Source organism: Schistocerca serialis, chromosome 6 (genome assembly GCF_023864345.2).
Source record: "Schistocerca serialis cubense isolate TAMUIC-IGC-003099 chromosome 6, iqSchSeri2.2, whole genome shotgun sequence".
NCBI classification, from domain to species: domain Eukaryota; kingdom Metazoa; phylum Arthropoda; class Insecta; order Orthoptera; family Acrididae; genus Schistocerca; species Schistocerca serialis.
Window position 1 is genome coordinate 549,503,537 of NC_064643.1, and position 26,751 is coordinate 549,530,287.

The following is a 26,751-nucleotide window of genomic DNA, read 5'->3' on the forward strand; positions in this document are numbered from 1 at the left end:
AATTGAGCTCTTTCGCTGTGTTTAGTTGTATGGCTGAAAACTTTGAAACAGTGTAGGGTCTATTGTGATAAATGTTGCACATAATCAGGGAAAACGCGATGCGGAAAGTTTAAGCCGTAAGTTTTCCGGTCGTATGTGCTCCACAAATCAGTATCTTTGTACTAATTTATGAAAGTCATAATCCCTGTTTTAGTGTTCAGTTAAATGAATTTCAGCTATAAAAGACCTTACTCATCCCATTTCACAAATGGTATAGCCATACTTTCTGTTGGCAGTAGTTGTTTTAGTCATCTGCAGATCACTTTAACAAAGATATTGGTCATATCATGGTATTATAATTTAATAATAACAAAAACAACATATATCTCTTTCAGTTTCCTTTACCCAGAGAATAATGTATATTAAAATTCTTTAACCTGTAAGTACATTTCCATGTTTTCATGACATTGCTACTCGCATGTGGTATTTTTTAACCCAGTTGGTAAAAATATTTTCAAGAAGCTATTCTGGGCATCGGAATATATATGTTTACATCACAAGTTAGAATATTTTAAAGGTGTATTTAATGAAAAAATTACTGGAGTGTTTGTCTTTTATATCTAATCTGAATAATTGCCAATACATTCTTCCCAAACTGAAAATTAATGTTCCTTACATATTAACCCACAACAAGTCTTGCACATAGTTTTTGTTTTCTGGTCTTACTGGTGACACACTTCACATCTCACAGAAGACGATCTAGCTTTCTTCTGTCTTGGCTCTTCCACTCAAGTGATGAACTTCTCATAGGTTTGATAAATGAAGGCAAGTGTTGCAGTGAAGAATTTTTTGAGAGAGTGCCATCCTTTCCTTCATAGCTTGCTTGAGATAGTGCAGCCACATCCTCTGAATTATCACTGTCTACCTCTTGGCCGGTATATTTATTGTGATCACTTTCTGAAATGAGACTATTTTCCGTCTCAGACTCAATGTTTATCTTATATTTGTTTGTGCCATATTCTACATAGGATAACATGTCTTTATCATGTTAAAATACACGTTCTATTCCCACAGTTCAGTAGCTACATTATCACATACATGGTAACTTGGGTAACTTACACATTATTACAAGGAGGGACAGTCAGTTGAAAGGCTTATGGAGGATCAAATTTGTAGAATCTATCTAACAATGTTACTTACGTATCAAAGCAACAGTGGGGTATATTTTACCCCATGCATGTGCTTTTGGGTTAAGTACCCACTAGAAAAGAAAGAAAGAGCCTTCCTAATTGTTCTTGATATTCAATTGCAAATAAAATAAAAACATGTTCCCTCTATTCATTTTTTTTCTCGGGGGGGGGGGCAGCAATACCTACAAAATGTCACTAATATCACTATAAACTGTTTTAATCAAACAGTGGAAAATCTGGGACAGAATAATAACAATATTTGAGTGACAACTATCCTTTTCATAATATTGTACTGTTTTTTTTTTTTTTTTTGTATTATTTTACATTCCCCTACTTTGCTCTGTCATCCACAGATGTCCACAAGGTGTGCAACAGAGGACACTTGTCACCCCTTCACAATATGAAATACAGAGCTTTTATTTATTACACAATTTTCATTTTATAACAAATATCAAGTGCATAACTATAACTTTTCTGGGATATCATAAGTTTTGTGTGTCACCTATTAAATATAGTTCTTGTGGCATGACAAGTCTCAAAACTGACCCACTCATTTATACTAAAAATGGCAATTTTAGAGTCTTGTGTGCCCACCCAGATAAACTTCTGCAGACACCCTTTCCCTAATCGCCTCTGTTTATCTTCGGTTTCCATTTGCATCCTGATATTTCTTTTAGTTATACACCTCACCTGAGACACATACATCGTTATTACAAATATTCTGAGAGTTTAATCTCAGCTTCTAGTTCATTGTTACTTCCCAGATATTTGCTTTCCGTGATGAGCAAAGTTTTAAAAAATCCAGAAAACTGTGAGTCAATTCTTGTTTCAAATAAAGTGATTTTAAAAGTTACAGGAAATAAAATGTAAAATACTTACATCTGTATTTGAACTAAAATGTCACTTTATTTAATTTTTATAATTTGTAACAACATTAATATGCAGAAAGCACCTATACACCACATGGTTTGAGAGAGCTGTGCGGCTGGACAAAAAAACAACAGGATGCACTCAAAAAGTGTGTCACTTCTCTATGTTGGCAAATTACTACACAAAACTGGAACTTTCAGATGCTTGAAGGTAGATGTCAGCTGTTCTGGAAGAGCCTGCTAGGAAACTTTTAAGAACCAGTATAAAATGAGGAATCTAAAATTATACTACGGCACCTACATGTCGCTTTCCAGAGGCCCCAAAAACAATACATATCACAGTGTATGCACAGAGGCATTTAAGTTACTACTGTGCTCCACAAAGGGGTGGAAGGTGAAGAAATTTTAAAACATGGTACAAGAAGTGCCTTCTGGTGTGCACCTCAGAGTGTGCATATAGATGTAGACAAAAATAGTGCACTTCATTTACTTTCCATCATATGTTTATGTGTGACACAAAAACTCTTATGAGAACAATGCAAAGTCTAGTATACCAAAATTCCATGAACTTTAACTGATTCATGATAAGCAACAACAAGAGATCAGTAATCAAGAAGGTGATTACTGTCACTAAGGAAACTGCATGCAGCAGTATGGGAGGGTGGTGGTGGTTGCGGGACCATAGAGAGAGCAGTGGGGATGTAGATTAATGAAGTGAAAGGGATAGGGACAGGGATGGAAACATGTTATCGAACAAAGACTAGCGAAGAGTGAGGCCAGGAGGTTCATGGTGTCTAAGGATACATTGTAAGGCCTTCAGTTAAGGCACAACCCTGCAAACCTTGAACACAAACAAACCTCCTGTGCCATATCCACACATTCCCCAAATTCTCCAACCACATTCATGAAGCAGCTGCAAAACAGCATCTCCCAGATTAACCAATATTATCTCAGACTGGAACAATTTAGCCATGTAACTGCCTGTGTCTGTAATTACAATTTCAGTCCCATTTATGGGCCTGTAATCTATTCAGTGACTCATTTTACATTGTGTTTATTCTATCGCAGACTTTGCAGTTTGTACTCAAATTTGTATTAATGATTCAACAATCTAAATACTAACGCAGAACATTCACGTTACAGCAAAACAGCTGCTCCGACCAGTAAAAAAAACCACGTCTCTTGCATCACAGTGAGAAACAATAGTGCGTCCTCTGTGATGCACATTAAAGTAAATATTGTATACATACTAGAACGGTATCAAAAAGCTTAGTTCAGCTAAAAAATTGAATTTCGGTGCAGTTCTGCACGGAAGCAGAGATTTCTTAAAAAGTGTTGCCTAAAACGCTGCACATACTGTCAGATCCGAGTCTCAGTGGTTGTATCGAGGTTGTGCATGCTTTTCGTCCCAATTTGAATGGCAGCAGAACATAAATTCACATCTGAACGGTCACATCATATGAGAAGCTGTTACCGATTACAGAAAAAGGAGGATCAACATACCACCCAGTGTGTCAGCAATGACCATCACGAGTTTATGCTGAAAACTGGATTACATGCAATGGTGCTGATTGTCATATTTTTTACCATACCTTATCACCTTGCTGTCTGTCTCAGATGATGATGCAGACTAGATGGATGAATGGCAAAGGTGAGACTTTGCGGCAATGTACATATGCCATTTGTTTAAGGTAACTTTAATTTTGTCTTGAAAAGAGAATATCAGAATACCAATTTTAACTTCTCCGAGGAGCTAAATGTTTTAATCCACAGCATTGTTACAACTCGTGAAAGAAAATCACCTAAATATGATAGCATATTCCTATGTTATTGCACAGGCAGGCTGAACAAGCTTTATGTGCATGAAGTCCTGCTACACAACATATTGCAAGTAGAATTCTAGCTCCTTGTATTTTTGGACCATTTCAAAAATCACATCCATCTGACCCTTGCCTCACAAACAGTAGAAGAAGAGGCTCCTGGAGTCTTAATTGTGACCTCTTAAAAGACAAACAACTGATCAGATGTTATAGCTTTGGGAAAAACCTTTCAAATAATTTGAACAAATATGACAGTGCCATCAGCTGTCAAATTTTGTAAAATAAACGAAAAGAGTGACACCTAGTTATTTGTTCATAACAATATTTTCAGGGCTAGTACCATGTAGAAATTTATGGGGCCCTTCCATATATTTAATCAAGCACGCAAAATATTAATAGTGCTAAAGCACCCATCTAAAGACAAAAAAAGGACATATTTATCATTTTCAAGGGGTAGTCAATCACATCCAGATTGGTTCTAATTGTATTTCACTGAAACTTTGGCACTTTTTAATAACAAAACATTACTTTTTGCAGATTTAAACTTTTCTGAACAGGGCATGCTTTCATGGTTCACTGTCACCTGGAGTTTTGCCTTTATTAAATCTGTTTCTTGCATGCAGTTTAGAGTCATCATGACGTACCCACAAAACTGTCCATTTTGACATACCTGCTTCACTATTAAAGCTAGCAATTGTTGAATGCATGAAAACACACTCTAAGAACCATGAAGTACCACAATTTTCAGCAATGTGAATTAGATAGCAGCAGCAATTGTGTTCCTACTGTTTCAAAATTTCTTTTGCCTTCATCTCAAAATATGCATTTTGTAGATGCATTGTTATCAGCCTTAAACCCTCATTGTGTTACACCATTTATTCTTCACAAACAAAATGATTCACTCCAAAGGGGCATTGAAGCAAGTGATACTGAACAAAAACCTTGCCACTTTGGAAATACTTGATACACCTTCCTCAGCTACTGAAGGAAATAATTAAGCCAATTTTCAAGATAATCACCATCTCTGTTCACACTGCTACTAAGGTAGTCTTCATAGGGGTCAACTATGCAAATATTTTCACTTAGGTGAAAGAGTTCTACAGCTTTTTCGAAATCTTTGAAATCAATGCCTTCATGTGGAGAAAATGTTGCAAGGAATGTGCAGAGGCTCTCATCTGTGACATCATACCTTTCTTTGTCGATACCAAAGCATACTGTTATAAAACCTCTTAAGGTCTTCAGTGTTTTTTTAATGGAATAGACAAGCCTTTTAGAAGGTTTTGCCTTGCTACCAAAAAAGCTGTCTTTCCTTCTCTGGTGGATTTTAGGATTGAGAAGTCTAATGTATTTGTATGTCTCTAGTACACTTAAGTCAGATTTTGGCTACTATTTCCAGCCAACTCATAGCCAAATAAACTATAACAAAGTAATTTTTCAAGATGATAAGTTTCAAGATTATATATATATACCATAAAATGTAATTCTGAAAATAATCAATTACTGATAATGTAATTTTTAAATACAGAAACGAGAAGTTATTCATTCCCAGTAAAAAATAAACAGAGGAAGAAAATTTGGGCAAAAGAAGGAAGAATCCCTTAAAAACAGAGTGTCTGATGCCCCCATACACGTGAGACCATAACTTCAGGGTGACCACTGTTCCAATTCCATTATTGTGTTAATGTAGGCTTCTGTTCCTTCTTGGCATGGTAATTTTTTCAGACTACAATGCCCTTTCTAGTGTTAGTGCACAAACTCTCAAAAACAGCCATAAAGACACACAAATGTACACACCTACCAATGCCACATTGACTGTTTGTAAACGGCTCCTCAGGCTGATGGGAGTAGACAAATATTATAGGCATGGTGCAACTGGGAGTGGATAAAATGTAGAGTTTAGGGAAGGATGGGCAGGTAATGGGACACATGATTGGAACTTTGAGAGAGGGAGCAAGAGCGAGAGCAAGGGGGGGGGGGGGGGGGGGGTGTAGGAGGAAGCGTATTTGGGAGAAAAGTTGTATATACTATTTAGGTAAGAGAGGACAGTTATGAAAAATGATACGAGAGGAAAAGTACGGGTACAGTCAGGGAGTGGGAACGAGGGTAGCGGTAGATTATACGAAGTGGTACTGCATGAACAGATGATGTACTGTAGTCCAGAGAAGTCATTCCTGGAGGGGTGGGGGTTAAGAGGGAAATTCAAATGGTACCAGCATAAGCTACAAAGGCTCTGCTTGCTGCTTTTACAATGATTTACCAAGCAGTTCCATCATTGCATTTAGTTTCTCCAATTTCTTATGTATAGGATTTTCCTATCTTCTCTGATAATGTCAGAGAAACAAGGTCTAGATTGCTGCATGGGTCTTCATCCTTGAGGACATTCTGTACATATTTGGTGGATTCTCCTTTCTTCAGGAGCAGCGATCAATACAGCGAAGTCTTACAGCTTTAATTTAGAATAAGATGTCTGGCTCTCAGTATATGTCATAGCCTATGGAATTTGTTTCTTCATTCTGCTATGATTGTAACTTTGATTTGACCAAACATCTTCCTTAAAATTTATCTTTAAAACTTTTTAGTTTTGCCTTTTCTGATTATGTCCAGATAGCACAAGCAAACATAGCATAGTTATGAGTTATATGTATTCCGGTATGCGTCGCAGGATTTCTTGAATTAAGTTTACTTTTTATATTGCAGGCCTAAAACAAAATATAATATACCTATACCCTTTTTTGTTGACTGTAGCTAAATTATCCCAAGGTAAGTAAATGTACGATGGAACTTGTCTAACACTATTGTGATTTAAGTAAAGTCTTGCCAACTCTCTCCCAAAATTAGTGCATCACCTGCCTATGCCATTAGGTTAAACCTGTGAGTCAGTTTTGTTTGAAGATGTGGTGGTTATTTTCTTGGCAGTCTTTGTACAATTAGATTGAACAAAGTGCATTTTGTAGTATCTCCTTGTTTGACTACATACATAACAAAGAACATTTCTGAGAGACTTTTCTGTACATTAACTCTTAAATTTGAGTAAACATTTTTAAAACCTGTATTAATTTTCTGGAATAGGAAATTTTTCTTTGTTATCTGTGTATAGTTCCTGATAAATACAAGGTGCCGAGAAGTTCTAGTAAACACATGAAATGAAATGATTTAGACTGATGTTCATGGAGTAGCAATTACAACCTGCCAAACTTTGTTGGCATAATTTCCAAATGCTGTGTCACACTCAAGAGATATTTTCTGACAAATGTGCAGATACCACTATTCATGCAGGACAAGTATGGCTTTTTGGTCAAGGAGAATCTCTATTATAGGCAAGAACTGAAAAGGAACCTGACTTGTGTTATGATATGGGCCAGGATATCTATCATGATACCTATCCAGGCATCCCAATTTTGCAAACCACTGAAATGCATAGTACGGCAATGACTCCTGTACCTGTTATTATAGCTTTTTCCTGTTCATCCATGTATGGAGCCAAGGAAGAATGATTGCTAGGCTCAATATTCTTCTAAATGGCTGGTCTCCAAAGTGTTGAGCAGACTAGCCATTTACGCTGTTATTTAAGGTGTTACTGGCACGTATGTAACTGACGTATCCTTTAATAGTAATAAATACTAAAAAGAACCAGGCTTCAAGATTTATTTTTCGTATTTACTTTAGTTCTTTGATAGGTTACAAATAGTGATGACAGCAAGTATAATTATCTCCCAAGAAAAACGTGCGAGATGATTTATAGAGCAATTTCTTGTTCACTCAGCAAACATGACATATTTGTAGCAGAATTACAGCAAACTGCAAAGCCTAGTGCATAAACAAACAGAAGTAGACAATGTGATCACATTGGTTTAGCCATTCCCAGCAGTACCTGTTATGTTCACTAATGTTTCTTTTGAAATAATTCTAGAAATTGACAACAAAAGGCAGTGGCAGCCAAGAAATAGGTAGCAAGACATCCATACATTGTTCTCATGTGAAACGAGTCCAGTTTTCAAGCACTAGATATGGCTCGCACATCGAGAAAATTGTAGTTCAACCTTTACTTGTGTGGGGTCTTTATAACACAAAGTAGTGGCTAGAGTTACACTCGTGCTTGGTCTCCAAAGTGTTAAAGGCCTTTGTGCACATTGTAATTAGACTAATTTTATCTTCATGATCCCTATGGAAGCAATACTTAGGTGGCTGTAGAATATTCCAGGATTCATCACTTGAAGTTTGATTCTTGAAACTAAGTAGACTTTCATGGGATGTTCTGTATCTATATTCAAGCATTTGCCAATCGAGTTCTTTCAGCATTCCGTGACACCCTCCCATAGGTCAAATAAGCTTTCGTGTTGCCCTCCTTTGTATGTGTTCAATATTTCCTGTTAGTCCTATCTGGTATAGATCCCACATTCTTGAGTAATATTCTAAGTGGGTCACAAGAATGGTTTGTAAGCAATCTCTTTAGTAGGTAGATTGAATTTCCCTTGTATTCTACTAATGAACCCAAGCCTGCCATCTGATTTACCTACGACTGACCGTATGTGACTGTTCCACTTTAAGTAGTTGTGTTCAGTCCGAAGGTTGGCATGATGTAGCTCTACAAGCCACTCTATCCTAGGCAAGCCTCTTCATCTACAAATAACTACTGTGACATAAAAATTTCCACATCATATCCAACAAATTGTTGCACTCAGGTATTTGTAAGAGTTGACCGGTTCCAACTACAGCTCAACAATATTGAAGTCATAAGTCTTTTTTTTTTTTTTTTTTTTTCTTTTTTGTCCAATGCAAAATTTTAAATTTCTCAATATTTAAGCCAAGTTGCCAGTCTCTGCACCACTTTGAAATATTATCAAGATCTGTCTGAAACTTTATGCAGCTTCTTTCAGGCAGTACTTCACTATAGGTAACTTAACCACCTGCAAAAAGACTAAGAATACTATTAATATTATCCGCAAGGTCATTAATATATGAGATGAACAGCAAGGGTCCCAAGGGCACTCCAAAGTTACTTCCAAGTCTGTCAATAGCACTTCATCAAAGGTAACTTGCTGTGTTCTCTCCCCCACAAAATTCCCCAATTCATTCCCAAACTTTGCTTGATACCCCATACTATCATATTCTCAATAAATGAGTCAAATGCTTGTTGGAAGTCAAGAAACACTGTATTTACATGCATGTGACGATTCCACAATTCACACTTTTAAAAGTGCTCAGCAGAATCACTTTCAGACTATTTCTTGACTGTTCCACACTTACAGCATGTGGAAAAAATGAACATTAAAAAAATTTTGGTGTGAACTCTGATGTCTCATTTTATCATGACAGTCATGTCTCATTATGTAGGCAGGAGTCAAAAAAATATTTTTGCATTCAGAGGAGAAAGCTGGTGATTGAAACTTTGTGAAAAGATCTCATAACAGAAAACACTTTTGTTTTAATGACTTATGTGCACCGTATCCATGGCACACTGACCTCTTGTTCACATTAATACAAAACAACCTCCACTTTCTTGCAGAACCCCAGAGAAACTGTCAATTACTGCAAGCTGTGACTTTTCTGACAGCACATCACGAATCCAGTTGCACAACTGAGACAGGCAAACGATTTGATTAAAAACCAATAGTGAAGAATAGTGTCAAAAGCCTTCTGATAAGCTAGAAATATGGAATCAGCTTGAGATCCCCTGCCAATAACATTTATTGTGTTGCATGGATAAAGAACTATCATGACACAGAAGTATGAAATTGTCTAAATTGGTGCTGGTTCTGTGCCAATTCCCAATAATGACCAAACACAGCGCATGTTAAAAAATCCTACTATAAATCATTGTCAATGATATAGAAGTTTTATTTTAGTTTCTGAATGCTTTGTTTCAGTTCTTGCAGAGAAGGTACTTCAATCAATATTTAATGATTTTGAATTCTGTATTGTTGTTGATTGTGTTGATGTCACTATTATTACTAAATAATCCTTTCTATTTCTATCTGAATTAAATCTAATCAACTGCCTTGATCCATGGCTTTTTAGATGTCGTGAGGAAAGCATGAGCTGGGTTTCACATGCTCGACATTTTCGAAACACATGCTGTTTCACATGGAGGAGGTTATTCTGTTTAAGGTACCTCATCACATTTGGAGTTCAGATTCTACAACAAATGGACACCAAGGATACTGGACAATACTTTCGTGGATAATTTTTGCTAACCTTCCATCCACTGGGCACAGCTTTTTATTCAAGGTGTCTACAGTACATTATGGTTAACAAGAGGGGGATAACTCAATTGCAAATGAGATATAGAATCTGATAGGGATGAATCAGGCCCCGGAGCTTTGTTTAGATTTTGCCATGCCACGCAATTTGTGGGGAACGAAGATACCCCATTTGGTTCAACAAGGACACGAGACTAATGAGGAACTGCACAACAGTTTTCAGGAAGGCTTTTGACACAGAACTACTAAGATGTGCCACAAGATGTCAGAGGATGTGAGGACAGACAAATCTCTGTAAAGGCATTACAGCGGGGGGGTGGGGGGGGGGGGGGGGGGTGGGGTGGGGGGGGGGGGGGGTGTACAGGGACTTCTTGAAACACACCCTACTATCAAACGTTTTCCTGAAGTCTGAAAACTATGTAAACATCCCAAACATTTACAAATCTTTTTTCAAGCAACATGCATGAAATAATAATAATTTAAAAAATCGCTCTTTATTGATTTCTTCTAAAATCAGCCTCCACATTATCATGAATTTCTTCCAGAGATGTAGACTTTTCTAATTAGAATTGCGCAACAAAAATCCTTTACACTTTATACGGATAGCTGAATCTTGTCTTTTTTATGTTCTGGGAACATTAAAATACCTCGACTGGGATTTGCTCCTTTCATAATTTTTACAGTTAAATTATGAAGCTATTCAGGTATAAGCAAATTCTTTGTTTTCCAAATGTCAGCTGATAACTGAAATCTGCTTTACATAATCTAAGCTCCTGGGATTGGAATGACTCCTTACCCTCTCCCTTAAAACCCACATCCTTTCGTCTTTCCCTCTCCTTCCCTCTTTCCTGAAGAAGCAACCGTTGGTTGCGAAAGCTAGAATTTCGTGTGTATGTTTGTGTGTCTATCGACCTGCCAGCACTTTCGTTCGGTAAGTCACATCATCTGTGTTTTTAGATATATTTCTGTACACTTCGTTTCACTTCTTACAGCAAAGTCCCATCAGTAAGCATTTTTATGATTTGAATTCTATATTATTGTTGATTGTGCTGATGTCACTTATTTAATACTCCTCCAAAATATTATTTCTCCCTGCAATCAGTTTATTTTAGTTATTTTAATATATCCTCTTTTACATTCCATATGTTGTTGTAATAGTTATTTTTATTTCTTTTATGCAGAGTGTATATGCCCAAAACGAATCATCTGGTGTCTGTTCTGGTGCCATTTTCTGTTTTATAAACTATTTCTTTTTCTCAGTCTCTCTATTTCTTATTAAAGAGCAACAAGCCAAGATGGATTTGTTATCATCTGTATCAGTAGAAATTTCATTTTTGCTACCTTTGTATCAGCAACAGATTCAAGACATTCATCATCAAACAATCTATTTTGTGACTGATCCTTAAACCTTAAAATATTATTTAAAGTAGCTTTTGAGCACTAACAGTCTTCCCACACAGAATGCATTAATGTATATTCACAGCACAGCAGGCATATAATCTGGTTGGTTTCACATTTTTTAAATTTGCTCACCTGGTATTCCTGATGAGGCAGTTGCTCTAGCACTGTGTGTTTAAGAGCTTGCTGTCATAGAAGTACCTTACAAAAGTTTAGTAAATAATACACAACACACTGCAATAATTAGTTTTCGATTTCTTCTACTTAGTTTATAATCAATATAGTTTCAACATAAAAATCAGACGGGCAACTACATTCACATACACAATGTAGCACAGTTTATTGGTGGCAACTTGGTTCATAGATTCACAATGAAGTCACTTTGCATTGTGACTGATATTGTCCAACTGATGTATCAAGTTACCTGCTTAACACAGGATGACTTTTGATACCTATTACATAATGAAATGAATGCTAACTATAGTAATGCTGAGATGTTTACAATTTAGTTATTGGGTGCCAACTGACTGTATACACTTTATCCCAAAAACATCCACATGGTGTTGACAAAATTAATGTTGTCGTCTGAATGAATAATTGTTCTCCACATATACTTACAGATGCACATAAGATTAAAAATCAAAATTTGCTATAATATCTGTAAGATTAACTAAATGACACGAAAATTAGAGGATGAATAATTATAATAAACAAAAAAGCATGTTGGATTAACTATGATCTATACAATCAGAAAAAGCCAAATTTTATCTGCTATTTGATGAATCCGATTTCTGGCTCTGCAGGATTCCCAAAATGTGCCAAAATTTTCTCGATAAAATTTTTCCAAACCAAATAACTAACAACCTACCAAGTTATTCCAGTTAAAATGGTTATTTCTGAAATCCAAAAAATCAGAGTTACACAACTATTGTCCTGGATTTAGGAAATAATGATTATTTAAGATTTGAACATTCAGCAACACAAGCATTTTCAATATGAATAACTTTTTTAAAGAGGAAGCTTTTGGAATGAGTTTATTTTATTTTATTTCTTGGAAGATGGCTTTTAAATGAGCTGACTTACTTTAGAAACAAACAGCTATTTATTCACAGAAAATGTCACCCCCACATTTTTAAACAAATCTTAAATTATGGCTATTTCTTTACCAATAATTTTTATAAACTACCTATAATATTACTGTTCATGATTGAGCAGTTATACAGCAAATAATAAAACTCGCTGGAATAAGAAATGAGCTCTTTTGTGTAACTAACTACGGGAAGCAGGAGTTAGCCAATATGTTGATAACCTATCCATAGCCTATAAATGCAATATCCTACCTGGCTGGTCTAGGAACAGATTTCCTATGCCAATCTTCCTTTGACACCCGGTATAACCCAGGTCTTGAAAAACTCGAGCACATCCTTTGCCAAGGCTAACAGTGCACTGTATAGAGTTGTGGCAGTAATCGATACAAAATTTCTGTGCTTTCTTCTGATACTCTGATTTGATTGAGATACTAGCAGAGTAGTCACCATGATCACAATCATTCAGCTGACTGTGTAAGTCAATAGGAATTCCAATTTTTGACAAATTTATTACTATGCAACCAACCATGGCAAGACGCGTTAGAACAACATTGGAAGAATTAAATTTGAATGCTTATTCCACCTTATGTTAAATGGTCTTTTTTATGCTTAACTGAGCAAGACAACCAAGATACTGTTATATGCACGTATGGAAAACTGTGACTACAACTTCAGTTTCTTACTTAAAATGATTTGCATATCATTAACTTTTACCTGACCATCTACTATCCATAACTGTTTACACAGAAAATTTAATACCCCGTTAAGCAGAAGTACTGTTCCTCACATGTTACCTTCTAATTAGTGTGTCAGGCCTTTTTCGATCCAGTTGTCTCCTTCAGGCAAATTTCATAGCTAGAATGTGGCTAGCCCGTATGAGATCAATGATGTTCTGGAACATGATTTCTTAAGACTAACCTTTTTCTTTGTATTACCTATATTGCTGGCAACTGCAGCAGATGATATTGCCAGCAATTTAAACAGTATTTAGGATTAGGTACACAACACTCAAGTTCAAGAGGATAAATCATGGGAGCATTGGCCAGTTTAATGTCACATTCTTCGTAACTCCTCATTCGATTTTTGGCAGTATGCTTCCTCACATACCTTCTGTAGTTCTCAGTAAATATTGCACTCAAATTGTACTCTCTCTCTCTCTCTCTCTCTCTCTCTCTCTCTCTCTCTCTCTCTCTCTCTCACCCTCTCACCCTCACACACACACACACACACACACACACACACACACACACACACACACACACACACACAGAGTTCATTGGTAATGAGCAGACTTGTTTCTTTTTGTAGAGGTAGTACATCATTTTAACAGCACATTAACTAGGGTGTGTCTTAGTTAAAAATAAATATTCTTACAAGAAGGAAAGGAACATGTCACAGGTATGACCAAGCTATATTGCATGATAATATAGCTCATATTTTCTGAATCTGACTAAGGTACAATCCATCAACATACATATTAAACCACACACCAAACTTTAAATTTGAAGAGTTTTCAAAATAGCGAAAAAGAGAAAAGTCAGCCAGCTTTCAGTTTTCAGTTCACTGTATTGCATTACAATCACAGACATGACAACGAAACTGCTCTTACAAGACCAAATAATAATTTATACACACAGATGAATGTGCCCAGTTTGCCACAAAGTTTGATGCCCAACATACTGGATAGCCCCAATTGAACACTTAGGCCTCAGCAGGCACAGATGCTAGCAGTAACTCCATCAACAAGGCAGTTTAGGAATGAAGGGCAACCAAAAGATAAATGCAGGCAAGTCAATAAACAATTTAGAAAACATTAAGAATATGGAAAACTGACAATATATTTAAGAAATGGCACACTTAAAACTTTCTCAATGTTTAGTTTCTATGAAATTTCATTGGTACCACACTCACTTTCAAAACAAGCACATAAAAAATGAAGATCAGAGACGCGATTTCCACTGTTATGCAGTTTCTTTTCTTTGTTGATTATAAACATTTTTCACTAATGTTTGCGTTCAAGTTTCAAATTAAAGAAGAACAGATGGCGTGTTAACAGAAGATGAAGAAGCAGCAGAGGTTTCTGATCCTTCAGCAGGAACTTCTAATATACGGGGACCGTACAGCAAAACATATGCACAGTGCCAATCACCTGCAACAAAAAAACAAATTTTTAGAATCTTAGTCTTGATTCAAAAACATATGCATGAAATACAACAAAATTAGGATCACAGATTAAGATTTAATAACAGATTTTCCGCATAATGTCACACTTTTCTAATGTAGCCATCTCCACCACAATTTTTTTCCCCATAGTAATAACATATGCTCCGATTTGTAATTACTTAATAATCCACAAAAAAATTGCTGTTATGTGCTTAATGCAGCATGACCTAGGCATCGCATCACAATTTAATCCTAATTCACTACCACTAAAGACAGACAACTTTTCTAGCCATAGGTAAAAAGTATTCCCCTTGAGCAACAAAAGGTAAACAAATAAATGTTGCAATGTCTTCCACCAGCCATGCACCAGGTATGTGTTCTTGTTGAGTCACTTGGCAGAAGTTCAAAAGAAATTTTTGTTCAGAAATACCGATATTCATCAGGGCAGTGGATAAGATTTGACAGTTGTGTACACTGTACAAGTAGCAGAGAACATTACTGACAACACCCTAACCCACAGAAAAAGGTACTACATTGGTATTTGCAACACAAAGCAGAACTACAACGAACACTTTTCCCGACAGTAAACAAAACACACACACACACACACACACACACACACACACACACACACACACACACACACACACACACACAAAAACTCTCACATGTATAGCCACCGTCTTGGTGCTCCGTGACTGCATCTCATGAGGGCAGCCACCCGTTGGGGTGAGTGGTATGAGTAAGGGGGCGGCAAGGGTGGGGATGGGGAGAATATCAGGATGTAGGTGGGGGAAGATGCTGTGCCGTCTGTGGGACGCAGCATCTTCTCACCACCACTACCCTGCTATCCTTCCCCCCTCTCTGCCCCTTGCTTCCCCCCCCCCCCCCCCCTCCCCCGTCACCCACCCAGAGATTGCTGCTCACATCCAACTCCATCACAGTCACACAATAAGGACATTTTCTAAAAGCTTAAATGCTTTAGCAGTCTTCTTCACTGTGCTTGTCGGCGACTCCAGCTCTCCTCTCACTAGTAAGTAGCAATCTGTTGTTGTTGTTGTTGTTGTTGATGTCTTCAGTCCTGAGACTGCAACCTACATCCTTCTGAATCTGCTTAGTGTATTCATCTCTTGGTCTCCCTCTACGATTTTTACCCTCCACGCTGCCCTCCAATACTAAATTTGTGATGCCTTGATGCCTCAGAACATGTCCTACCAACCGATCCCTTCTTCTGGTCAAGTTGTGCCACAAACCCCTCTTCTCCCCAGTCCTATTCAGTACCTCCTCATTAGTTATGTGATCTACCCATCTAATCTTCAGCATTCTTCTGTAGCACCACATTTCGAAAGCTTCTATTCTCTTCTTGTCCAAACTATTTATCATACATGTTTCACTTCCATACATGGCTGCACTCCATACATATACTTTCAGAAACGACTTCCTGACACTTAAATCTATACCCGATGTTAACAAGTTTCTCTTCTTCAGAAACGCTTTCCTTGCCATTGCCAGTCTACATTTTATATCCTCTCTACTTCGACCATCATCTGTTATTTTGCTCCCCAAATAGTAAAACTCCTTTACTACTTTAAGTGTCTCATTTCCTAATCTAATTCCCTCAGCATCACCTGACTTAATTTGACTACATTCCATTATCCTCGTTTTGCTTTTGCTGATGTTCATCTTATGCTGAGGGTCCTTTTAAGACCATTCCGTTCAACTGCTCTTCCAAGTCCTTTGCTGTCTCTGACAGAATTACAATGTCATCGGCGAACCTTAAAGTTTTTATTTCTTCTCCATGGATTTTAACTCCTACTCCGAATTTTTCTTTTGTTTCCTTCCTTCACTGCTTGCTCAATATACAGATTGAATAACATCGGGGACAGGCTACAACCCTGTCTCACTCCCTTCCCAACCACTGCTTCCCTTTCATGCCCCTCGACTCTTATAACTGCCATCTGGTTTCTGTATAAATTGTAAATAGCCTTTCGCTCCCTGTATTTTACTCCTGCCACCTTCAGAATTTGAAATAGAGTATTCCAGTCAACATTGTCAAAAGCTTTCTCTAAGTCTACAAATGCTAGAAACGTAGGTTTGCCTTTTCTTAATCTAGCTTCTAAAATAAGTCGTAGGGTCAGTATTGCCTCACGTGTCCCCATATTTCTACGGAATCCAAACTGATCTTCCACAAGGTCGGCTTCTACCAGTTTTTCCATTCATCTGTAAAGAATTCGCGTTACTATTTTGCAGCCGTGACTTATTAAACTCACAGTTCGGTAATTTTCACATCTGTCAACGCCTGCTTTCTTTGGGATTGAAATTATTATATTCTTCTTAAAGTCTGAGGGTATTTCGCCTGTCTCATACATTTTGCTCACCAGATGGTAGAATTTTGTCAGGACTGGCTCTCCCGAGGCTGTCAGTAGCTCTGATGGAATGTTGTCTACTCCCGGGGCCTTGTTTCAACTTAAGTCTTTCAGTGCTCTGTCAAACTCTTCACGCAGTATCGTATCTCCCATTTCATCTTCATCTACATCCCCTTCCATTTCCATAATATTGTCCTCAAGTACATCGCCCTTGTATAGACCCTCTACATACTCCTTCCACCTTTCTGCTTTCCCTTCTTTGCTTAGAACTGGGTTTCCATCTGAGCTCTTGATATTCATACAAGTCGTTCTCTTTTATCCAAAGGTCTCTTTAATTTTCCTGTAGGCAGTATCTATCTTACCCCTAGTGAGATAAGCCTTTATATCCTTACATTTGTCCTCTAGCCATCCCTGCTTAGCCATTTTACACTTCCTGCCGATCTCATTTTTGAGACATTTGTATTCCTTTTTGCCTGCTTCATTTACTGCATTTTTATATTTTCTCCTTTCCTCAATTAAATTCAATATTTCTTCTGTCACCCAAGGATTTCTACTAGCCCTCTGCTGCCTTCACTACCTCATCCCTCAGAGCTACCCATTCTTCTTCTACTGTATTTCTTTCCCCCATTCTTGTTAATTGTTCCCTTATGCTCTCCCTGAAACTCTGTGCAACCTCTGGTTTAGTCAGTTTATCCAGGTCCCATCTCCTTAAATATCCACCTTTTTGCAGTTTCCTCAGTTTTAATCTACAGTTCATAACCAATAGATTGTTGTCAGAATCCACATCTGCCCCTGGAAATGTCTTACAATTTAAAACCTGGTTCCTAAATCTGTCTTACCACAATATAATCTATCTGATACCTTTTAGTATCTCCAGGGTTCTTCCATGTATACAACCTTCTTTGATGATTCTTAAACTGAGTGTAAGCTATGATTAAGTTATGCTCTGCACAAAATTCTACCAGGCAGCTTCCTCTTTCATTTCTTACCTCCAATCCATATTCACCTATTACATTTCCTTCTCTCCCTTTTCCTACTACCGAATTCCAGTCACCCATGACTATTAAATTTTCGTCTCCCTTCACTATCTGAATAATTTCTTTTATTTCATCATACATTTCTTCAATTTCTTCGTCATTTGCAGAGCTAGTTAGCATATAGACTTGTACTACTGTCGTAGGCGTGAGCTTCGTGTCTATCTTGGCCACAACAATGCGTTCGCTGTGCTGTTTGTAGTAGCTTACCCGCATTCCTATTGTTTTATTCATTATTAAACCTACTCGTGCATTACCCCTATTTGATTTTGTGTTTATAACCCTGTAGTCACCTGACCAGAAGTCTTGTTCCTCCTGCCACCGAACTTCACTAATTTCCACTATATCTAACTTTAGCCTATCCATTTCCCTTTTTAAATTTTCTAACCTACCTGCCCGATTAAGAGATCTGACATTCCACGCTCCGATCCGTAGAACGCCGGTTTTCTTTCTCCTGATAACGACGTCCTCCTGAGTAGTCCCCGTCCGGAGATCCGAATGGGGGACTATTTTACCTCCAGAATATTTTACCCAAGAGGACGCCATTATCATTTATCCATACAGTAAAGCTGCATGCCCTCGGGAAAAATTACGGCCGTAGTTTCCCCTTGCTTTCAGCCGTTCGCAGTACCAGCACAACAAGGCTGTTTTGGTTAGTGTTACAAGGCCAGATCAGTCAATCATCCAGACTGTTGCCCCTGCAACTACTGAAAAGGCCGCTGCCCCTCTTCAGGAACCACACATTTGTCTGGCCTCTCAACAGATACCCCTCCGTTGTGATTGCACCTACGGTACGGCTATTTGTATCGCTGAGGCACGCAAGCCTCCCCATCAATGGCAAGGTTCATGGGGGGGGGGGGGGGGGGGGGGAGTAGCAATCTATCTTTTCCATAGTGTTGGTATTCCATGTTTTCCAGCTTCACTTTCCAGATAAGATTGTCCAAGAAAAGCCGTTTACATGAAACACTGGACTCTGTGCAACTGCACTACTGACAGCTGCACAAGCATGGCATGTGTTTGCGCAACTTCTTGTTGAAACTAAACAGTTTTGATTTATTTCAACTTTGGTTACACTAGTTGCACATGTTCTGAGGTGAGGTGTCATGTCAATACAGTGCAGAGTGCATACGAACTGAAATGAGAAGTGGGGAATAGATACCTATGCTATACATAGATGTTTGTGGGATTTCAATTATGTTGACCATAAAAAGAAACAGTGTTGTGTTGCTGCACTTGAGGCCTTCCTATGCAATCTGAACATAGATGGGTCGACAATTTATGATCTGCACAGCCAAATTCATTCAGTGGGGATGACATACACAGATGAATTAAGAAAAATAGAGGCAAGCCAAACATCTTGCTTTGGAACAGCCAATGACTATTTGGCAGATTCTTTTCATGTATTCTGCAAGTCCCATATAGATGGCATCACATACAATTTTAACAAAGACAGCAACTTTTGATTTTGGAACCTAATATATGTACTGTAGAGATGCATATGAACCCTCATTTGCGAACAAACATGTGAGTTGTAGTCTCAGTTGGGCAACAATGCTTATGCATTGTAGTCTCTTCCTCATTGCATTATTGACTACTTCAAAGAAACATGAACAGCTCTGGTGAAATTTTCAGGCAATTGAAATAACTTCCTACGTCTCCCACAACTTCTTTCAACAAGGTTGCTGCGTAATGGAGCTGACGTCTTTTCTTTAACCAATCACAAGGTCAAACACTTCTTATTTCTTTCCTTATGCAGTAATTTCATGCAGACAAGCATTAACTTCACCACAGTTTTTACAGCTGTCAAAACCTTCCTTTCAGACAGGACTCACAAAACAATGAAACTGAAGTGTATACTGATGTCAATGTGTCTAAAGTCTATCACAAAAACACTTGGTGAAACTTTTCATGAAACAATTTGCACAACCTGATATCATCATGTAAACTAGCCTTAAGTAAAATATTTATTAACTGGGGAATTTAAGAAAATCACACAGAGTGGATGTAATACACTCCTGCTTTCCTTTGATCACCAATCGTATTCACTTAACTAGTTATAAAGAATCCTACTGTTTCACAAGGACTCCAAGGCTATGTGCATTTTCTCATTTTTCAAATAAATGAAGCGTAGTCAAGAGTGAAAGTGACACAAAGGTACAGGAGCAAAAATAAATACAAAACATTACGGCAACACTGGAATTAAGCTTAAAAACTTTGGATCTGATGTCTGACATACAAGGAACAAGTACACTTACATATAGAAGGTGGTGCATAACCAACTTAGACTAAGTCATAATCCATCGCTGTAGCTTCTCTCATCCAAAGATTTTCTGGAAGTAATTCCGAATCTTAAAAGATGCATGCTCTACCTGTCTGCTGTTCACAGCAGTCACACTTAAATCAAAGAGCACAGAAATCTGAATTTATGTGTAGTAATGAACATTAGAAAGATAAAACATAGCCTGCTAGTTTTGAGATTTAAGGTAACTTAAATTCTTTGCAACCTTTAGAAGAGTCTAGTTACGTTGCAGCATCTTGAAAGTGACTTTCCGGAACAACTTTTCTCATTTTTTTTTTTATCCATCATTCTCCAATTTTAACTGAAGTATTGATTTCTTACTCCTGCTTTTGGACAAAAATACTGTGACTGAGAAGAAAACATACATTCATGAGGAATTTCATTTGAAAATGTCAAAAGCTAGCGCACAGATCAATCACAGTTTCAAGACCAAACAGTTGGATTTTTATAATTAATATGATATGGGTTTGTGGGATCACTGGTGACAAGTGATCATTAATATCTGCAATGTGAGGGCAAACATAACAGCTTCCACTGAAACTATTTTACGGACATATCTGTGACTGGTTTCCATCTCAAGGAAGGCCATTATTCAGCAGTGTGTTCCCGATTCATAAATAAGAACGTATATACTGGGTAATGGCCTCATTTGAGGCAGAAACTGGCTTTGGCTTTATCAAGTTAACTGCAATGGAAAGTGTTGTATTCATCTTTATTAGCTTAGAGTTACAGATCAAACTGTTATTTCTTATCACGAAAGGCTTTATTGCTCTAAAGCAGCCTCAACATGGTTAAGAAACCTGAAGAACATTCTTCGATATAACAGGTAGCTACATTAGAGTTTAATGTCCTGTCAGCAATGAGGTTATCAGAGAGGGAGTGAAAGCTCCGATTATGGAAAGATGGGGAAGGCAATTGGCAATGCCTTTTACAAAAGAACGATCTTGGAATTTGCCTGAAGCAATTTTGGGAAATCACAGAAAATCTAAATCTGGAATGCAGCATGGGGATTTTAAACATTGTCCTTACAAATGCCTTTGACATGTCACTGTGCAAAGGACACAATTCTTCCCACATATCAAATACATGTGTGTTAAAAGATGACTCGTCCTTTTAATTCCTCCTCAAAAAACAATTTACTGTGATTCTCTTGCAGAACTTCCTGGCAAATTCATTGTTTTTCATGATGTCTGAAAAATGCAGTTAGGCATTTTCAGTGAAAAGTAAACTACATGCTTAACGCAATGTATCAAAAATGGGTTGATTCTGTTTCTTGGTCTACCAGTGACTCCAACAAACTCAACACTATAGTTATGTCTGTAATATTACGCCTACATCAGGAATATTTTTCAGCTAATTGACTTAAAAAGTAATATATCTCCTAGCAAGCAAGATACTGCATTTTTTCCCACATTCTGAGAAATTCTTATTATCTTCTTATGTAATCTATATAAAAAGTGACATTTTAAACACGACTGTGATTAGCAAAACGTAGGAGGCATGAACTTCCGCTCTGCAATGGTGTATCAATAGCAGTTTAAGAAAAATGTCTACTTGACTAGGCAATCACACGTTTCAGGACAGACCTACAGTTGGAGTAAGTTAAAAATATTTGCAGTAGCTCAAGACCTACACTCGCCACCGACTGAAATAATGAAATGCATCTGCATGTGGGATCAAAAGCATTACAAAGCGAAGAAGTTAAACATCCAACAAATTTCACTGAATACTGGAAAAATTTCTGTAGATGTCCAACAGTATTCAAACAATTTGGTTCAGATATACTATTTGGACATTCTGTTATGGTTATGGTTTCCACTGGTCAAACCTAAACTGCACACATTTAATTTGGTTTCAGAATGGTCCACAAAATAAAGTGGAACACGATTTGCACACTTTACTGGCATGAATATTGTAGCAGGTGGCAGATAAAAACACCAACAGCAAAAATTTTACACTTTCAAGCAGCAAGTCACACTCTGAGGTGTGCCTCCTTGTGTGATTGCAAGTGTGCTTTCCATTCTTTTCTAAAGAAGGCTTTGACAGAAAGCTAAGTGTGTAACTGTCTTTTCGTTGTGCCTGTCCGCAACTCAAGTTGCAGTGAATAGCAATCTACTCTGTTCACAACTGTTGATATTCTGGCCTGGATCTTCTATTGTTCAACTGTGCCTGATAAATTTGCACAATGTTCCATGCAACTGTCTTACCAACTGAGCTATCCAACCATGTTTGATGCCCCACTTCACAAATTCTGTCTCTCAGCATCTCTCTCCAATCTTATCACCTCTTTACTTTTACAGTGTAGAACTGAATACCTTAATTCATTACTTTTACTACAAGTGTTAGTCAAAAATACACATTCATGCCAATTTCAAAAGTTGGCTTTTCATATCACATGGTACACATTTTACCGTACTAAGCCACTATCGAGGAATTGTCAATTTGGTAATGAAATGGAGAGGGGGACAGGTGGGGGGGGGGGGGGGGGGGGGGAGGGGGGGGGGAGAGAGAGAGAGAGAGAGAGAGAGAGAGAGAGAGAGAGAGAGAGAGGCAGGCTTGACTACAGTAAGCAGGTTCAACTGATGTAGGTTGCAGTAGCTATGCAGAGATGAAGAGTAGTAGGAAAGCTATACAAAACCAGTCTTCCGGCTGAAGTGACGACGACGACGACAACAGCAACCCCAATAGCACTAATTATTACTCAACAAGGTGTAGTGGTAGCCTCTCAATAGCAGGAACTAACTTGGTCACATGACTAGGTACAGTCATGTTCCAGTTCAAAGTATCATGCGTTATCTGTTACCTTGTAGCGCGAATGTGAAAAGTAATCAGGAAAAGCAACTGAGGAGAATAACTTTGTGTGTAGCCATGGAAACTTGCTGTTAACATCACTAATTTTACTGACAATGATAACAAGAATGGTGTGATAGTGCCCCAAACAAGAACAAGTAAAATGCACACAATAAATTTTTCGTTGCTGATATAAATAAACGTATTATTAGACAATATTAGAGAAGGAAAGCTGCTACTCACCATATAATGGAGATGCTGAGTCGCAACAGGCACAACAAGAAGATTCACACAATTATAGCTTTCGGCCAGGCCATTAAGGCCTTTGTCAGCAACACACACACACACACACACACACACACACACACACACACACACAAATCACGCAAACGCAACCTGCACACAAGTCTGCAGTCTCAGACAACTGAAACCACACTACAGATGTGTGTGCAAGTTGCTCAATTTATAAGAGTACTGTAGTGTACACTAGTGGTACCTCCCTTCCCTGCTTCTCAGGTGTAAACATGACAGTGCTGCCACCATGGCCAGGTTGCCAGTTTGTGTTGCGTATAATAGGTGAGACAGAGAAGTATTGGACATGTTGCTATACAAATTTGATTTTACACGTAAGTAGTAAGGCAACACTCGGCACTCACTGTAATAGTACTAATGAATCATTGTTCACATTTTACGAAGAAAGCAATTTAACATTACACAGTTACATTTTCCTGTGTCAGGCTTATTAAATACAACAACAACAACATGACAAGTAGAAAACAAAATATAAAAAACTGTTAAATATTTAAACAATTACTGAGTGTGTTTCAATGTATTACCTCCTCCAGACAGTTTCAGGACATCATCTGATGTAACTGGTGAGACTGTGTCGTCATCACACTTGATCCATGTATCTTCCTTCTGTCTCACCCATGCGACATAGTGGCCACTAGAACTGGAACGGCCTCTATGAGTCAAAACTGCCTGCAGCGTGTAGTATCCAGAATTGTTGGAACCAAGATCTGGCAACAAAATATATTTAATTTTGCAATATATACTAGCTCACTTATTTCATACAGAACATTCATGATGAGTAGTAAACATTCTTGTGTAGCTTCTGTGGCTACAAGCACTTATTCCACACTTATGGAAGACATACAATGGTTACAATCAATGATAGTGACTGCACAAACAGAATGCGCCAAGATCAGCTTGGTTGTGCAACTTGTACTTTATCACAGGTGAACTATGCCTGACAGTGAGCTCTCCATGGTAATTTTGTAAACAACTGAGCCTGACTTGAAATCTAATAAAAAATTAGTATCACAATTTTTCAAGAGAGAAGATGGTCTTTTTAAATAGCCCTTTCACTAGGACAAAGAAAAATATGGAAAACAAGAAGAGGAATGGGAAAGACAGGCAGAAGCTACAGGGAAGAAAAAATGCCTCAATAGGGAGGGGGGGGGATATACTAGGTGTATAGAAGAATTGGGGAAATAAGAATCAATTAAGATCTTTTGTACTATGTAAGTAACACAAATTAATGAGACAACACCCTCAATGGCTGTGTACAAACTACAATCCAAGGTACTGTGATGACCTACTTCAACTATTATGCCCCTATAGTTTTGACACTTAGACGCACCCTAAAAGTCATCAAAGGGTAAATGAACCTGGATTAATACTTTCAAGCAATGGAAAAACCAGGATGGAATGAACCAATACTATGGAAGGAAAGTAATAAGTAAGTAATAAATTCTTAGCTTTCAGCCAGTAAGGCCTTCATCAAAAATAGAAACACACACACACACACACACACACACACACACACACACACACACACACAAACACAAACTCTCTCACCCATGACTGCAGTCTCTGGCAACTGAAGCCAGATTAACACTTTGTTTTAACAGCTTTATGAATCAGTAGTATACTAATATGCTGAGTTGAACCACAATGTTACCAGGAGTTGACTTTTTTGGAACTCATTTAAAGTAAGGAAGGAAAGTTCATGAATTGTCAGTATGGTTATTAGAAATAGATTAGAAGTCAGTTTTCATTTTAGATTCAACAACAAATGACAGAAACAGTACAGGAATAAAATAGATGAAGGTATGTGACAAGATATCTGTTTTGATTAGGCAGGATGAAAACAAGACTTCCAGAAGAAATTTCCATAAAAATCTCAAATGAGGAAATGCAAATACTCACATGCAGTTAAATTATAGATTGTGTTTTAATATACAGGGAGACCCAAACCTCAATCAGCATTTGAAAATTCAACAGTTCAAGAAATAATGTAGGTAGAGAGGTAAAAACTCACACAAATGCTTGAAATGACATGGAGCTTTACTGAAACCAATAGCCATCATTCATTGACAATACCTGTAGACAAAGGACAATGTTGTGAACAACCCTGCACAGTGCATCAGTAAGTAGGATGAGAAATTTGTCAGATGTTGTCTTTTGGCTTTCCTAATGAGGTCAGACAATCACAGTAGACTTTGTGACTTTGGTAACCGATTATCAATAATTACACAAACTGAGGTCTGAGATCCCGGGAGATCCATTATGATGGACATGGCAGCTCAGCGCATGAACCTCACCAAACTACGTGCGCAAGAGATCTTTCACACATGTAGCAATATGGGATGAGTGCCGTCCTACAAGAAAATCATACCTTCCAACAGGAGTTTCTCAGCCAGGCTAAGGATGATGTGAATTTCTTTCTCACTACTGATCATTTTATACACTATTCTCATGTGGCATCGATAGCTTGTTGCTCTCCAGTGCCATCTCTTTGCCAGTTTTTGCATTTTTTCTTTCAATAGAACCTAGGGCATTTTTAAATGCAGACTTTTGGTCAGACTGTATTTTAGAGATTGCTAGACTCCCCAAACACAGATGGCCAGATAGGGATTTGAGCCACTATCTTCCCAAATCCAAGTCAGAAAGAGACAGAGAGAGAGAGAGAGAGAGAGAGAGAGAGAGATATGGACAGTGGGGAAGAGGTAGGGGTCTGAAATCAGTCTAAGGCTACATATCCAATATGGAACTTAAACCAAAATTACACAAACCATTTTCAAACCAAAACGGCACAGCCTTCATTTTCGCTTTCTCCCCATCGTCTCCTTTATCCGTCTTGTCAGCCTGTGATTCTTCCACTCGCTTATCTTCATATTCCTGTGATAGATAAATCAATATTATAAGTACATCAAACTGGAGTCATTTTACTCCACAGTATTAACACAAAGCACATAAATACTTTTGTAATTTCTTTAGTAACACACAAACTGTATGAACCTCTTACAAATAAGGTTAACAGCAGACAATATTAATAGGAATCTTGGACTGATTGCACAATGATGTTACATTTAGTGATTCACTATGTGTGTGTGTGTGTGTGTGGGGGGGGGGGGGGGGGGGTGTGTGCGTGCATGCACACACATGCATCCGTGCATGTAATAACACTAACGTATTGACTCAGCTGGAAACCAAATGTGCAAATGTGGTGGATGGAGTTCTGTTAACATAAGAAGACATTTGCACGGAGTA

The 26,751-nt window shown here is 37.8% G+C and overlaps 1 protein-coding gene across 1 annotated transcript in view; it reads right to left on the reverse strand.

The window, feature by feature from the left end:
* Positions 1-14,090: 14,090 nt before the first annotated feature.
* LOC126484287 (ubiquitin carboxyl-terminal hydrolase 14) overlaps positions 14,091-26,751 on the reverse strand; it is a 133,709-nt gene continuing 121,048 nt past the window's right edge. Inside the window, exons 9-11 of the mRNA XM_050107713.1 lie at positions 26,274-26,379; positions 24,033-24,215; positions 14,091-14,693 (exon numbers count right to left, since the gene is read on the reverse strand). Coding sequence (XP_049963670.1) covers positions 14,572-14,693; positions 24,033-24,215; positions 26,274-26,379 — 411 coding nt within the window. The 3' untranslated portion in view covers positions 14,091-14,571. The remainder of the gene's footprint in view (positions 14,694-24,032; positions 24,216-26,273; positions 26,380-26,751) is intronic.